At 39.9% G+C, this 16,426-nt stretch overlaps 1 protein-coding gene and 1 long non-coding RNA gene across 3 annotated transcripts in view; one reads left to right on the top strand and one right to left on the bottom strand.

Moving 5' to 3' along the window:
- The window catches only part of LOC309476505, a 241,570-nt gene that overhangs the window by 193,121 nt on the left and 32,023 nt on the right, over window positions 1-16,426 (top strand). The window lies entirely within an intron of this gene.
- LOC309476074 (uncharacterized protein) lies at window positions 184-16,289 on the bottom strand. Of its 2 annotated transcripts, XM_082139233.1 has the most exons (3): window positions 15,447-16,285; window positions 15,097-15,194; window positions 184-5,372 (listed from the first exon to the last, which is right to left on the bottom strand). In XM_082139233.1, exons 1-3 carry the CDS (start codon window positions 15,611-15,613, stop codon window positions 4,687-4,689), a joined length of 951 nt encoding a protein of 316 aa, XP_081995359.1. In that variant the 5' UTR covers window positions 15,614-16,285; the 3' UTR covers window positions 184-4,686. The 2 variants fall into 2 exon arrangements, with proteins under 2 accessions (XP_081995359.1, XP_081995358.1); XM_082139232.1 differs by having other exon boundaries at window positions 15,097-16,289.

Genomic DNA, 16,426 nt, shown 5'->3' with positions numbered 1-16,426 from the left:
TATTGCCAAGAAATAAATAGGCCAAACGTTTAACAACTTATTTTTGTTTATGTACTTTATTTTTGTGTTTAACTTTTATACGAAACACGGTTAATCACAGATTCATTAAATGCTCTTATGAAACTTACCTATATCTTGTAGATGTCACAATAGCTGATCGTGTCGTTTGCTCAAATCTGTTGACAATAAAATGAGCTTAATGTGTGAATTTACAGATCTGAAGACATCAGCATAATGAATGAGGAGAAAACAGGATCTATTGACATGAAATAAAGAGGCTTTTCAGCTGCTCTGATAATAGTGATGAGCCATAGACTATCAATACTCATTCAACAAGCCATTCAGGATTAGCATATCATCTCACTTTATAATTGCTGCTAGAAACAGATTGTTTGAGTCAGAATATCTGCTAAAAATCCTATAAATACAAAAGACAGACACTATAATGACACCCATCTTTATCAACTATTGTAATTTGTCTATATAAATATAATTATAGTTTTATCCTAATAACGTTCATAACACTTACTTCGCTAGCATCCTACCGTTTTGTGTGTGAAGAGAAATACATATAAAACTTCTTTGAGTGTTTTAGTCAGCAGACACAAAAATAGCGACGAACCCGATGAAAACCATCAGGAAATGTCGCCGTAAAATGATATTTAAACTGTAAAGAGTATTTTACAATTACGTGAAATAGCGTGAACAGTTTACCTCAGAAGTCTCGGCACTGACGGAGCGCGCGCGTGATGACGTCATCACCGCAAGGCTAAATCAACAGCAGCAGATATTATATTATATCAAAGTTTGTGTATATATATATATATATATCTATATATATCTATATATATATACACTGCTCAAAAAAATAAAGGGAACACTTTTTAATCAGAGAATATCATCAAGTCAGTTAAACTCCTGGGATATTGATCTGGTCAGTTAAGTAACAGATGGGGTTGGTAATCAGTTTCAGCTGCTTTAGTGTTAATGACATTAACAGCAGGTCCACTAGATGGGCAACAGTGAGACAACCACCAAAACAGGAGTGGTTTTACAGGTGGAGGCCACTGAAATTTTTTTCCCTACTCATCTTTTCGGACTGTTTTTCACCAGTTTTGCATTTGGCTAGGGTCAGTGTCACTACTGGTAGCATGAGGCGATACCTGGACCCTACAGAGGTTGCGCAGGCAGTCCAGCTCCTTCAGGATGGCTCATCAATACGTGCCATTGCCAGAAGGTTTGCTGTGTCTCCCAGCACAGTCTCAAGAGCATGGAGGAGATTCCAGGAAGACAGACAGCTACTCTAGGAGAGCTGGACAGGGCCGTAGAAGGTCCTTAACCCATCAGCAGGACCGGTATCTGCTCCTTTGTGCGAGGAGGAACATGATGAGCACTGCCAGAGCCCTACAAAATGACCTCCAGCAGGCCACTGGTGTGAATGTCTCTGACCAAACAATCAGAAACCGACTTCATGAGGGTGGCCTGAGGGCCCGACGTCCTCTAGTGGGCCCCGTGCTCACTGCCCAGCACCAGGGAGCTCCATTGGCATTTCCCATTGAACACCAGAATTGGCAGGTCCGCCACTGGTGCCCTGTGGTTTTCACAAATGAGAGCAGGTTCACCCTGAGCACGTGACAGACAGGAAAGGGTCTGGAGAAGCCGTGGAGAATGTTATGCTGCCTGTAACATCGTTCAGCATGACCGGTTTGGTGGTGGGTCAGTGATGGTCTGGGGAGGCATATCCATGGAGGGATGCATAGACCTCTGCAGGCTAGACAATGGCACCCTGACTGCCATTAGGTATCGGGATGAAATCCTTGCATCCATTGTCAGACCCTATGCTGGTGCAGTGGGTCCTGGGTTCCTCCTGGTGCACAACAATGCCCGGCCTCATGTGGCGAGAGCATGCAGGCAGTTCCTGGAGGATGAAGGAATGATACCATTGAAGGGCCACCACGCTCACCTGACCTACATCCAATAGAACACCTCTGGGACATTGTGTTTCGGTCCATCTGACATCACCTGGTTGCACCTCAGACTGTCCAGGAGCTCAGTGATGCGCTGGTCCAGATCTGGGAGGAAATACCCCAGGACACCATCCGTCGTCTCATTAGGAGTATGCCCCGACGTTGTCAGGCATGCATACAAGCACGTGGGGGCCATACAAACTACTGAGTACCATTTTGAGTTGCTGCAATGAAATTTCAGCAAAATTGACAAGCCTGCTACATCATTTTTTCACTTAGATTTCCGGGGTGTCTTTGAATTCAATCCTCTGTAGGTTGATCATTTTCATTTCCATCAAACGATGTGGCATCCTTTCGTTCATAACACATTACCCAGTCCATATTAGTATAGATATCCAGCATGACATTTTTCCCCATTGAGATCTGATGTGTTTTCAAAGTGTTCCTTTAATTTTTTTGAGCAGTGTATATATATATATATATATATATATATATATATATATATATATATATATATATAGCCTACTTAGACAACGTTTAAACTCAAATGTAATTGATTATATTATAGTGAATTGTTGGATAAATTTGGGTTTCCAGTTACACTGAAAGAGTATGCTGTTGTATTTGATGCCATACATTTTGTAAGAACTTGTGGAAGGGATTTTTCTGAGGCAATATATGTTAAATACAGCATTGACAGACATTGATATTCTGAAATACAGTTGTACTAATAAACATATTAGGATTATAAGATGGAATCATACAAGCTAAACTGTTGTCCAGTGCATTTAGAAATATAAACTGGAATAAAGCTTGGTGTATTTGTGAAGCATACTGTATAAATAATAAAATAAAAGTGGTTACATTACATACAAATTGTACAAAGTATATATCCAGCTAAAAGTGTGTTAGGGAGGTTTAGTTTAGAAATTGATTATTCATGTAATTTTTGTTCAATAGAAAAATCTATCTATTATCTAAAAAAGATCTATTATCCATCTGTTTTGTAATTGTATAGGCCTATACACAAAGATTTTGGGGTGGATGTGGAAAGGAAAACAAATGTTATGAATAAATTAAATAATTGTGATATGTATTATTCCAATGAAAGTAATAATAATAATAATAATAATTTTTACTTTTATTAACTTTTTATTATGTTGGGAAATTTTCATTTAGACAAGTAGAAATGATAAAGATCCAAGCCAAATTGTATTCATTTTCAGCGTGAAGGCCACGAAAAACACATAAAACACATCTATGCTTTGGTCAGATTTCGCGTGGCAGCGGCTTATGTGACTTTCTCACACTGTGTAAAATGTCGAAAATAATGCCGTAAAAACAAAAACAAAAGCCGTAATAATGCCGTGTCGTAGTGATGACGCAGAAGCCGGGATCATTCTCCAGCTGTGAAACGGTACGTAATGCGCTAGTTTTTAATCGAATCAGAGAAAAAAAAATGCACAAGCGTGGTTTCTCCAGAGAAAATCGCAGCTCATAAGCAAACTTAATACGCTGCTGAGACATTACAAGTCACATCGATGTCACGTGTCTTTACGAGATGAACGCACTCTCTGATTCCGGAAAATCACTGGCAGTGTGAATGAACCAAAATCAAACGAACCCGGGTCAAATCCCGGTTCACTTTATCAGTGTATTTTCTGGAATCTCTGTGTGAAAGGGGCTATGGATGATGACGACAGGACACAAGCATGTCATGTAAAGTTCTTTAGTGCGCTCACATAATTGCAATGTGAAACCAAACCAAAACTAACCGAATGTATACAATGTATCAAAACATGAACTTTGGTTCGGACCTTGGTGCGGACTCTCAGGTGTGAAAACGGCCATAGGGTGCTCTCACACTGGCAGTTTAGTTCGGAACGGGGTGCGGTTCGCATGAAAAATCGCTAATGTGAACGCCGTCATGCGAACCGTGGTGCGCACTGGGGTACCGAACCCGAGACTACCTGGAGGAGGCGCTCTGAGTTCGGTTGGACTCGGGTGCGCACGTGTTCAGGAAGTAAAGTGACCTGCGCATGCGTTTTAGCTGATCATTAAGTATTTAGTTAAATAAAACACATGTAAGGGACGATAGTGTTGATGATTTACCTTGGATACAGGGGTTTGATAGAATCAAGTTGCGTGTGAAACCAGACCTACGTTGCGGGGGAATCGGGAACAAACGCGTCTGGGTTCGGACCGCAGCAAACAAGACAAGTGTGAAAGCACTAAAGATTAACTTTATTCACTGTGACAAAGTTAGATGATGTTTCTTTGTCCTGTCGATCGCTGTGGCTGGTTAGGACAGATTTAGGGGTCGTTACAGACACGATACTGTTGCAACTAAAACGGAAAGTATTTTTGTTGTTTTTGCCTGAAAGCGTGCATTTTTTTTAAATGGGTTTCAAAGTGCAAGTTTTTTAAATTAATGCCGTTATTATCACAGTGTAAACTACAAAAATGTAAATGTGTATTACCTATTCAATCTATAGGTGCGTAGTGTTTCTTTACAAAGTGACATCGCCAACTACTGGCCTGGCAGCAGAATACAGCGTTTTTAGTCGCTTTCACAGATACAGGTGAACTGGGATCATTTTGACATCGTCATCTCAATGCACAGAAGCTAAATTTGCTAATTTTTTATTTATTTATTTTAGTGCATTGTTGTCTTCTAAATGTACCCTCAATATTGAAGATATTTTATTGCTCTGCTGTGTTACTGTGTCACGTTTGATGAGGATGCAGGTTCACACTTGAAAGTGCTGGATATGAGGATGATCTGTTTCCTGTGATTGTTTTTCGTATGCCTGCGTAGAGCAGATGAATGACTGAAGCTCTTCCCACATGCAGTGCAGTGATACGGTTTCTCTCCAGTGTGGATCCTCTCGTGTTGCTTCAGATGTCCTGACCGACGAAATCTCTTGTCGCAGTGTGAACACTTGTAAGGTTTCTCTCCAGTGTGAGTCCCCTCGTGCCGTTTCAAACATGCAGTTGTAATAAAAGTCTTCCCACACTCAAAGCACACATGAACTTTTTCACCAGTGTGTATTTTCTGATGTACTTTTAAATTGTGCAGTTGTGAAAAACTCTTTCCACACAAAGAACATGAATGTGGTTTCTCCTGTGAATGAACTAACATGTGGCTCTTCAGATGTGAAGCCCTCAAAAATGTTTTCCCACACTGATCACATGAGAACGGTTTCTCTCCAGTGTGGATCCTCATGTGAACCTTGAGATTTGGTTTGCGTGTGAAACTCTTTCCACACTGACGGCAAGTGAAACATTTCTTGTCTCTTCTTTTCAGTAAAGAAATACTTTCAGTCTGTGAGTTTGGTTTTTCTTCAGTTTTGACATGATGATGTTTCTCCTCCTCTTCACTCTCCTCATTCTTCAGCATCAGGCCTGAAATTAAAAGTAAAAGAGTTGCATTTTAAACTAGAAAAATGCATTTCCGGAGGAACTGCGAAGTGTGCTTGCTCGGGTGCGGTTCACTAATGTTAGCAGGTAGTGGATAAGGGTGCGTTGAAGTTTGCTTGATCTGAGAATTTCAACAATAGTACTTTTTTCAAGATTGGGCAAAAAGGTGAAAAGTTATGTGCATTAAGAGACATGTCTGCAATGTAGACTAGTGCCAATGGCATTGTTTATGTGGCTTGGTTGTTGGTTTTGAAATAATTGTTTATGAATATACACCAGAGAGTGGGAGTGTTTTGGGTGATGAAATAGTAGCCTATTGAAAAGAAGTTGACAGTCTTCATTTACTGTATCCAATAAGCCAATACAAAACTCACCCAGCTGTTCTGTGGTTGAGTGTTCCCTTTGATTAGGAACAAATTTACTATCTCAAATTAAGGTCTACCGTAATTAGTGATGCTTTGATTGCTGCTGTCAAGATGGTTGTCATCACCTACACAGAAACACTGATTTTTATAGCCTACCGTCAGTCCTCATATTGTAATTAAATGAAAAACGCTATCAGTTTCACTATTAGCTTACTCCATACCTGTCAACATTTGGGTACCAAAATACGGGAGACCTGGGGGGGTTTCAGTTCAACCACATGCGGTTTCATGTCATCTATACATTACACACCCCATCGCCAAATCATAGAAAAATTCAGTTAAGACGGTTGTAATCATCTTAACAATACACAACAAATCAATATAGCCTACAGAAAAACAGATTTCTAAAATAAGGTATAGGCCACAAATCTGTGAGTGGGCTACAGTTTGCAAAACTGAACAGGTGATGTTGTGTAATATTCAGTTACTGTAAGAAACTGTTCCAGCGGGGGGAGTTTACTGGTACTGAATATTACTCATCACCTGTGTATAGCCTAGTCTTCTAGAGGAACAGATTTGCACAGGAACTGAATATTACATCCACATATTGTTATGTAATCAATCAGCATATTGTTGTGTAACAGCTGAGACTTTCTCTGGTAGGCTACTTTTGGCGTAGGATATTTATTTCCGTCAAGGTCAGGCTGCGATGTCAAATGTATTCCCGGGAATGAGTGATGCGCTTTCTGCTTTTAAAGTTTTATAAAATAAGTAGCCTAATATATGGCTTGAATGGTTTAAAAGCATTCGCAAGAATAAAAGCGCATCATTTAATGTAACGCCATGCAGCCAAAGGATGACAGACAAAACCGGATGCTGCGTTAATTGCGTTAAATATTTACTTACCACTGAGTCTTTTCCCATTCCTACCAGTAACGCTTATTCAACTTCCCAGTGCGTCTACTTCCTGCGCAGATCCATATGTCGACGGCACAACTGGTAGGTTGCCAGGTTGAGCTCACAAATGGGTTGACATTTGTATGATGTGTTGATTGCGCGAGTAGGATGGGTTTCATACAAGATCTGGCAACTGGACAACCTTGGAATAATATATTGATGTGATTATTCATATAACGATGTTTGGGCAGTACAGATAACGGGAGTTTCACGGGAGAAATAACAAAACGGGAGGGGGGCGGGAGATGGGTGCGAAATACGGGAGACTCCCGGGGAAAACGGGAGTGTTGACAGGTATGGCTTACTCTAGCGATGCAATCGCAACAACATGGATAACGCAGTTTGGCCTTGCCTAACTTTATATGACATATGCGCCATATGCTAGAGTTACACATCCCGCTGCCATTTCAGGGCTTGAATTTCGGTGCGGGAATGTGGGGATTGCGCATAATTTAAACCATTCCCGCAAGGTTAGCTTTTATAGTGCGAGAAATTCCCGCACAAATATATTTGCTTAATCTCAGAGCAAATTATTAAAAAAAAAATTCACAGATGCGAGAAAAAAGATGTCAAACTGTCTTTTATTTTCGAATTTAATTCCTCAATCAGCGCTGGACCGGCATTCTCTGTCTTTCCGCTGAGCCCTGGCCGTAGACAGATCACATGTTTCACGCTGTCAATGCAGTGGTCTGCGTTGCGCTGATCTTATTCACACTATCGAGTGTAGGTGCAGCATTCTAACATTTAGTCATAATGAGCTGTTTGTGAAGAAATTATCCGCTTCCAAATTATGTCATTTTAATCACGAAATTGAAACATTAAAAAACAATTTGCTCTTTATGGTGTGCGAGTGATAGAGCGCGGCAGCAACGAACCAACTGATCAGCTTGCAGCGTAACAACATTGAAGGCTCGGCCGAACAGCTGATCATAGCTGTACAGGGCGCCTTATTATTTTTCATCTCCATAAATATATCTAGTAGTAAAGCTAATGCAAGGGCTAGAAATCAATTAATCTTTTGCTGATACTTCCTTGTCATCATGGAGAGCGCAGTTCATGGTTGCATAGCAACCAGGGTTCGAAATGACTTAGGACTCTTGGGGGGTCCCCTACAATTGAATTATTAAATTATAAAAAAATCTGAAGACTACCTTGCTACACTATATACTGTAGGCAAAATTATATTATATTGGGCTAGGCCCAGTATTGTAGTTGTGTCAGGAGAAGTGGCTATAATCTAACAGGTAAACCTCTAACTCCGGAGCAACAAAGTTACAAGTTCTTTTTCCTCTTTTTCTCACCATGATGCAGGATTCTAAATTAAGAAAAATAATATTAGCTTCCTAGATAGCTTACCAAGCTCTTATGTAGGCTATATTCTCATTCATGCTCAAATCACATTCACTTTAATCAACTCACAAACTTGAATTAAGTCCTGGTTATCTTTCGTAATCACTGACTGGACAAGTAGGTTGTTAAGCTAGCTTTGAATAACTAGTCTAGCTGCTCGGTCTGCTATTGAAGCTTGTTTCCGACTTTTTATCTCACAATTGCGAGTTTACATCTCGCAATTCTGACTTATTTCTCAAAATTGCGAGATATAAAGTCAGAATTGCGAGATATAAAGTCAGAATTGCGTGAAATAAAGTCGCAATTGCGTCTTATAAAGTCAGAATTCTGACTTTTTTTTCTCGCAATTGCGACTTTATATCACGTAATTCTGACTTTATAACACTTTGCGAGTTTATATCTCGCAATTCTGACATCTTTTCTCAGAATTGTGATAAAGTATAAAGTCCAATTCTAAGGGGAAAAAAAGACTGACTTTTTTTTTTACCTCAGAATTTATCTCACAATTCTGACTTTATAACACGCAATTGCGACTTTATATCATGCAATTCTGACTTTATATCTCCCAATTGCGTATTATAAAGTCAGAATTGCGAGATATAAACATGCAATTCTGAGGAAAAAAAAGTACAGTATAAGTACAGTAAAAGTTTCAAGTATATTTCTCGCAATTGCGAGTTTATAAATCATCCCCATATACTGATTGGCTTCATCGCTCTGTCTCCTCTCCACCCGTAAGCTGGTGTGTGGTGAGCGTTCTGGCGCAGTATGGCTGCCGTCGCATCATCCAAGTGGATGCTGCACATTGGTGGTGGTTGAGGAGATTCCCCCCTTCTATGTAAAGCGCTTTGAGGTCTCAGAAAAAGCGCTATATAAATGTAACGAATTATTATTATTATATCTCATAATTCTGACTTTGTAACACACAATTGCGACTTTATATCACGCAATTTTGACTTAACACACAATTGCGACTTCATATCATGCAATTCTGACTTTATAACCTGCAATTGCGACTTAGAAGTCAAAAATGACCTTTTTTATTTTTCACTCTGTGGCGGAAACAAGCTTCCATAGTCTGCTGTTAGCTGGCAGATCATTTAGCTTCATACACATACAGCTAGCAAGAAACGTTGACAAACGTACTCTTCTAATCATTACACTGGGTATCTAGTTAATGCAACTTTTGATAGGCTATAGGAACTCGAACTCCTAATATTTTACTATATGCAATTATGGAGATATAAACAATCTAAGCACTTACATTTATTTACATTTAGTCATTTAGCAGACGCTTTTATCCAAAGCGACTTACAGATTAGGACTAAATTAAGCGAGTCATCATGAAGAGGCAAAAACAACGCAAGTAGTGCTCAAAAAACAAAGTTCAGGCATTATTCAGAGTAGCATAAACCCGACAAGTGAGTTTTTTTAAATTTTTTTATAAGGTTAAGTGCTCACGGAAGAGATGGGTTTTCAGCTGTCTTTTGAATGTTGTCAGGGATTCTGCATTCCGGATGAGGGTGGGGAGAGCGTTCCACCAGCATGGAACTGTGAATGAGAATGTTCTGGAAAGTGATTTTGTGGCTTTCTGTGATGGAACCACGAGACGTCGCTCTTTGACCGATCGTAGGCTTCTGGTAGGGATGTAGACCCGTAGGAGTGAGTGAAAGTAGGAGGGAGCTGAGCCTGTGATAGATCTGTAAGCAAGCGTCAATGCCTTGAACTTGATGCGAGCAGCGAGAGGTAGCCAGTGCAGAGAGATGAACAGAGGAGTGACGTGGGCCCTCTTGGGCTCGTTGAAGACAGGACGAGCTGCAGCATTCTGAATCATTTGTAGAGGTTTGGTTGCACATGATGGAAGTCCGGCCAGAAGAGCACTGCAGTAGTCAAGCCTAGAAATGACCAGGGCCTGGACGAGAAGTTGTGTTGCATGCTCAGTTAGGAAAGGCCTGATCTTCCTGATGTTGTGCAGTGCAAACCTGCATGATCGAGCTGTCTTTGAAATGTGATCTGTGAAGGTCAGCTGGTCATCAAACGTTACTCCAAGATTTCTGACCGACCTTGATGGGGTGATTGATGATGATTCTAGCTGGATAGTGAAGTCGTGCTGTAGATACGGATTGGCAGGGAGGACGAGAAGCTCAGTCTTTGCCAGGTTGAGCTGCAGGTGATGTTCCTTCATCCATGTCGAGATGTCCGCCAGACACCTTGAGATCCGTGCAGCTACTGTGGGATCATCTGGTTGAAATGAGAGGAAGAGCTGTGTGTCATCAGCATAGCAGTGGTATGAGAAACCATGTGCCTGTATGATGTGTCCCAGTGATGTGGTGTAGATGGAGAAGAGGAGGGGACCAAGAACTGAACCCTGGGGAACCCCTGTGGTCAGTTGATGTGCTTTGGATACCTCGCCTCTCCATGCGACCCTGAAGGACCTACCTGTGAGATAGCCCTCGAACCAGCGGAGGGAAGTTCCTGTGATGCCCAGTGATGAGAGGCTGGACATAAGGATCTGATGATTCACAGTATCGAAGGCAGCAGACATATCCAGGAGAATGAGGACTGAAGATTTGGAAGCAGCTTTTGCGATCCGTAGGGCTTCAGTGACCGACAGTAATGCAGTCTCAGTTGAATGCCCTTTCTTGAAGCCAGATTGGTTGACATCCAGCTGGTTGTTTTGAGACAAGAAGGATGTTACTTGGTTGAAAACAGCTCTTTCAAGTGTTTTTCGCAATGAATGGTAGGAGAGAGATAGGTCTGTAATTCTCTACAGATGATGTGTTTAGTGTTGGTTTTTTAAGCAGTGGAGTAACCCGAGCCTGTTTGAATGCTGTAGGGAAAGTGCCAGTATGTAGGGATGAGTTGATATATAATATAATATAAAACGTCACTAAAGACCTATAATTTTCACAATAATTTTTAATGTTAAAATATATTTGTCGGGGACCCCCCAAAATCCAAAAATAAATTCTTATGGGGGGTCCCTAATGACTTATGGAGGGTCTGGGACCCCCCCAGACCCCCCTCATTTCGAACCCTGATAGCAACGACAGACGCCACGGGAGAGCAAGCGCTTGTGGAAAGGAGACAGCGTCGCGCCCGCACTTTCCACTTGTTTTTACACATCTAAGGTGCATTCCATTCGACAGGGTCCATACACAGTGTTCACTGCTCCCCTACTCCCAGAGCACGGTATATCAGTTGAAGTGGACTTCACTGACAATAACCGCTCATTTGAAATGCCCTGCAAACGTCATCAAAGAAAGTCAATGACGGGGTCGCGCAGATATATCTGTGATATACAGGGTTGGGGAGTAACGGAATACATGTAACGGCGTTATGTAATCAGGATACAAAAATCCAGTAACTGTAATTCGTTACAGTTACGTCAAAAAACGTAGTAATCAGATTATAGTTACATTTTGAAAAAGGGGGAATACTTTCAGGATTACAATGGTTTAATTTAAAACTTAATAAATCAGTATTTTGGCATAATAACACTATATTAAGCGCTGCTTGATTATACAGTAGTTCCTGGTTCTGTTGACAGTAATGACTCACGTGTGCCACGCGCTGGTGCATGCGCAAATAACAGCTGTCTACAATCTCCTCAGACGCTGAATGAATCACTGCTGCCAGTAGAAACGTTGCCCGCGGGACAAAAACGCTTTCAATTCATGGAAATTCCGCTGACATTTTGTTTTCAAAGAAGAAAATGCAAACAACATGGTTGTACCAAAATGTCCTTTCTTAATCTCTTCTCACTTAACGGGATGTTCGCTGTCTAGGTAACGTAGGGGAACTCCCACTGCCAACGCCCCAAGTTTAGTCAGGCAAATTAAGAAAGATCACGGCTTTAGTCAACATGTAGGCCTATTTTAAAATAAATGAATATTTAGATTGTGTAGAAATTTTAAATGTTGTGTTTTTTGTTTGTTCCTTGTACATGTTAGTTAAAAATAAAACAAATATAATCTGCAATACCATACAGTAGCCACTAGATGTCTGTATAGCCATTTACATAAATATTCAGGGCTGTGTGTTCCCAAGTTGTGGAAATGAGACATGATTGCTTAGTTTTAATAGGTTTTTAGATACAACATAGTTACTTACAGCTATATGATATTTTCTTAAATAGTTATATTTTGCAAATATTTTACACCGGACCAAATTCTTAATAAATAAAAGGTTTTCCAAAAAATTCTATTTCTTCTTGCTTGACTTTATTTATATATGTGACCTTGAAGTAATCCAAAAGTAATCAGGATACATTACTTTCATATTGTGGTACTTGGATTACGTTACTGAATACTTTTTTCATGAAGTAATTTGTAACTGTAACGGAATACATTTTTAAAGTAACCCTCCCAAGCCTGGTGATATATATGATATGATATGATATAACAAATATATATAGGACTACATTCATATTTTAATTTGTATTATTATATTATATATTTACAATTATATTGCACTATTTTACAACTACCTAAAATAAAATCACTTTACTTCACAAACTAGCTAAGCTGGCTGCATTCACTGAGGTAAATTATAATCATCAAAAATAGTATATGTAATATTCACAACAATAACCGTTAAAAATACTGTCATTTGTATAACAATGGCGAAATGTATGAATACTTACACACACGTTAGTTATGACCGTTCTGACTGGTGATGACGTGGTGCGTGAAATTAAAGTTGGGTGATCATCGCTCTCCACTTCCTGTGAAGTGATGTATCGATGTTCCCTTATTCCCTATGCCGTGCGCAGTGCCCTTCGAACTGAACATGTTCGCTCCCTTCGGATTGGAATCTCACTTAAAGGGATACTCCACCGTTTTTTCATATTAAACTATGTTATTCCCTTAACTAAGACGAGTTGATACGTACCTCTCTCATCTCAGTGCGTGCACTTAATCGCTCTGGCGCGCGGCGACACTTTGATAGCAGTTAGCTTAGCCCAGTATATTCAATGGTATCTGACAGCAATGAATTTAGAAGTGACCAAACACATCAACGTTTTCCCTATTTAAAAACAGTTACACGAGTAGTTATACGATCAAGTATGGTGACACAAAATAAAACGTGGCGCTTTTCTAAGCGGGTTAAAAAGGATAACTATAATGTATGGCGGAATAGCACTTTCGGGAGTAATTCAACTCGGTGCAGTAAAAAGTCACTCCTGATCCTCTTCCCACTATTGACAGAAGTATAATACTCGTGTAACTGTTTTTAAATAGGGAAAACGTTGATGTGTTTGGTCACTTCTAAATTCATTGCTGTCAGATACCATTGAATATACTGGGCTAAGCTAAGAACTATCAGAGTGTCACCGCGCGTCAGAGCGATTAAGTGCACACACTGAGATGAGAGAGGTATGCATCAACTCGTCTTAGTTAAGGGAATAACAGTTTAATATGAAAAAACGGTGGAGTATCCCTTTAAGATGGCAGAATACCCTGTGAAGTCCACTTCGCAGTCCACTTACGGTCAAATGGAACGCACCTCTAGAGCGACGTTGTTGATTGTTTGAGCATGTGACTGCGCGTTTCTCCTTGTTTTCTATGGTTATGCGCAGCATATTTCCCGCGCGCACAAACACAGTTAAAAAACGAAATTCAGGCCCTGCATTTATTAAGACAAACCTAGTAAAAACGAATGCAGTCTATATACTGACTTGGCAGCTCTGTGAAATGTAATACAACAGTGCCACCTACTGTCTAAATGCATTAACATTAAAAGTGTGAGGTGAAACTCTTTTGCATAGACATAAGTAAATTGGTTTGTCAATTAGCCTGAAATAAAAAAAAAATCTGATCTTGTGCATCCTCACATTGGAGTCCCGAGTTCATGTACAAAGTTTGATTTCGATATGTGACAGAGTTCCTGAGATATGGACGACTTCCTGTTTGGCGACTACGCCGCCGATTTCGTTTGGCTGTGACGGTTCAAATGCTTCCGAAAATCAAAAATTCTTCTAGTAACTTTTGTGAGGCTTGGTCCAAGGATCATGTACGTCCAGTTTCGTGAAGTTCGGACCAAATTTGTGACCTGTGAAAATGTTGTTTCGCTTTCTGTTCAATCCAATATGGCAGACGAACGACATGGACTCATGATGTTATCTTCGCGAGCAACTTACACCGGTACTGACCGTACGTTTTAAAGTTGGAACGGTGTCTCTGTCTCAAAGGGCCTAGGCGCAGCTATTCCTTGTTCTATGAAGTCCCTCCTTCAGAAATGCGTAACAAGTTCTGATTGTGCCAGCGGTTCCTGTGTTGTGATTCGACAGCAGCTTAGCGCACGTTGCCCGGAAAGGTCACGCCTCTTACCATAACCTGGAGATGCATGCGCTCAGGGAAGGCCAAACAAAGGTGATTTGACTCCGGGATGAAAATAACAGCGTCTCGACGACATGGCGACAAACACACTCTACAAACACAACTCTTCCTCTTCTCCGTGGGAGCGCAACAAAAGACCACGCCCCCATTTTTTGTGTATTCCTGTGGGCGGAGGTTAGTCAAAAAACTGTTCTAGTGACGTCATTAAAGAAGGAAGTAGAGGGATGTAGTCCAAACTGGCCGTTCGATGTAGGCGACTTCTGTTAAATAAAATATCTCGCTTGCCATTGAACTTTGAGCTTTATAATTTTACAGATATTATTTATACTCTAACAATAACATTACACACTAACTAAAGATTGAAACATGGGATCATGAAGAACGGGACCTTTAATAAATCATAAATCAGAGAGAAATGTAAAATGAAAGTAGAGAACAGCTACACAAATAATTTTAACAACAGGATCGTTTTTAGAACATTGTCACCTGTACGCACAAAGACGCTTACATTTTAGTACATCATTGTCGTAAATGTACCCTTATATTGAAGAGATTTTATTGCTCAACAGTACTATTGTATCAAGTTAAGTGAGGATGCAGTTTCACACTTGAAAGTGAATAAAGTGAATGTCTGTGAGGACCGGGAAAAATTAATTAAATAAATAAAATAAAAAAATCTGAAGATGGTCTACTTACAGGGATTGTTTTTTGTATGTCTGCGTAGAGCAGATGCTTGACTGAAACTCTTCCCACATGCAGTGCAGTGATACGGTTTCTCTCCAGTGTGGATCCTCTGGTGCCGTTTCAAACATGCAGTTGTAATAAATCTCTTCTCACACTCAAAGCACACATGAACTTTTTCACCAGAATGTATTTTCTGATGAACTTGTAAATTCTGCAGACGTGAAAAACTCTTTCCACACAAAGAACATGAATGTGGTTTCTCCTGTGAATGAACTGTCATGTGTTTCTTCAGGCCTGAAGCCCTCAAAAATGTTTTACTACATTGATCACATTCGTGCAGTTTCTCTCCAGTGTGGATGATCATGTGAACCTTGAGACTCTGTTTGTGTGTGAAACTCTTTCCACACTGACGGCAAGTGAAACATTTCTTGTCTTTTCTTTTCAGTAAAGAAATACTTTCAGTCTGTGAGTGAGTTTTTTCTCCAGTTTTGACATGTTTCTCCTCTTCACTCTCCTCATTCTCCAGCATCACATCTGAAACTTTAAATTGTAAATTGTAGGGCTGTCAAGCAGTTACATTTTTAATATAATTAATTTAAAATAAAATTTGGCTGAGAAATTACATCCAAAAGATAATTTAAAGTCATTATTGTGTTAAATTAGAAAATGCATTAAATACACATTACATAAAGTAGCTTTAGAAACTAATTATTTTTTTGATTCAACAATTTATTACACAAACTGTCAGGCTTCAACGGCCACGAGGGTGAGTAATTATGACTGAATTAAAATTTTTGGGTGAACTACCATATTGTTCTGAATATAAGACGACCATAATAAGACAACCTAGTTCATCCCGATCTCACAAAGCTCTGTTATTATCAATAAAGCTGACAGCACAATGAGTCTTTCATAATGTCTACACTTTGTTATAATCAGAGGATTTGTCAGCATGCATAATTCAGCACTGAACAAAAACTCTTTGTTTTGAGAGGTGAGTGGTGTAACACTTTGCCTAGTATTCACACCCAGAGTATTGCCACAAGTAAGTAAATACTCAGTAAGACAAGAAATAGATGCAAAAGTGCGTATAATTCACAAATGAGGAACATAATACCAGCAATACATGATAGGAAATCACTCGCATAAAAACCAGAGTCGAAGCATTTCAAAATAGAAGGAAAAAGTCACACATCAACAACAGAAGCACTGCAAAGTTCTTATCTGGATAGACTTATCTGTATAATCCGTCATAAATCATGCGCGTAACCAGACTTTTCTCCTCGTACATCGACCCAGAGGGTAACAAGGAGGGTAGAAGTAAGGTGTCCTGGGGTTTAAC

Source organism: Leuciscus leuciscus (assembly GCF_965113295.1).
Source record: "Leuciscus leuciscus genome assembly, chromosome: 15".
NCBI classification, from domain to species: domain Eukaryota; kingdom Metazoa; phylum Chordata; class Actinopteri; order Cypriniformes; family Leuciscidae; genus Leuciscus; species Leuciscus leuciscus.
The sequence above is the reverse complement of the archived record's forward strand: the minus strand, read 5'-3'. Positions and strand labels throughout refer to the sequence as shown.

What these genes read in the sequence shown, in the direction of transcription:
- LOC309476074 (XM_082139232.1), bottom strand. Translation starts at nt 15,613, where the DNA reads ATGCTGGAGAATGAGGAGAGTGAAGAGGAGAAACATGTCAAAACTGGA. An exon ending in ACATACAAAAAACAATCCCT is followed by an intron (nt 5,373 to 15,096) that starts GTAAGTAGACCA and finishes TTTTAATTTCAG; the next exon opens with GCCTGATGCTGAAGAATGAG.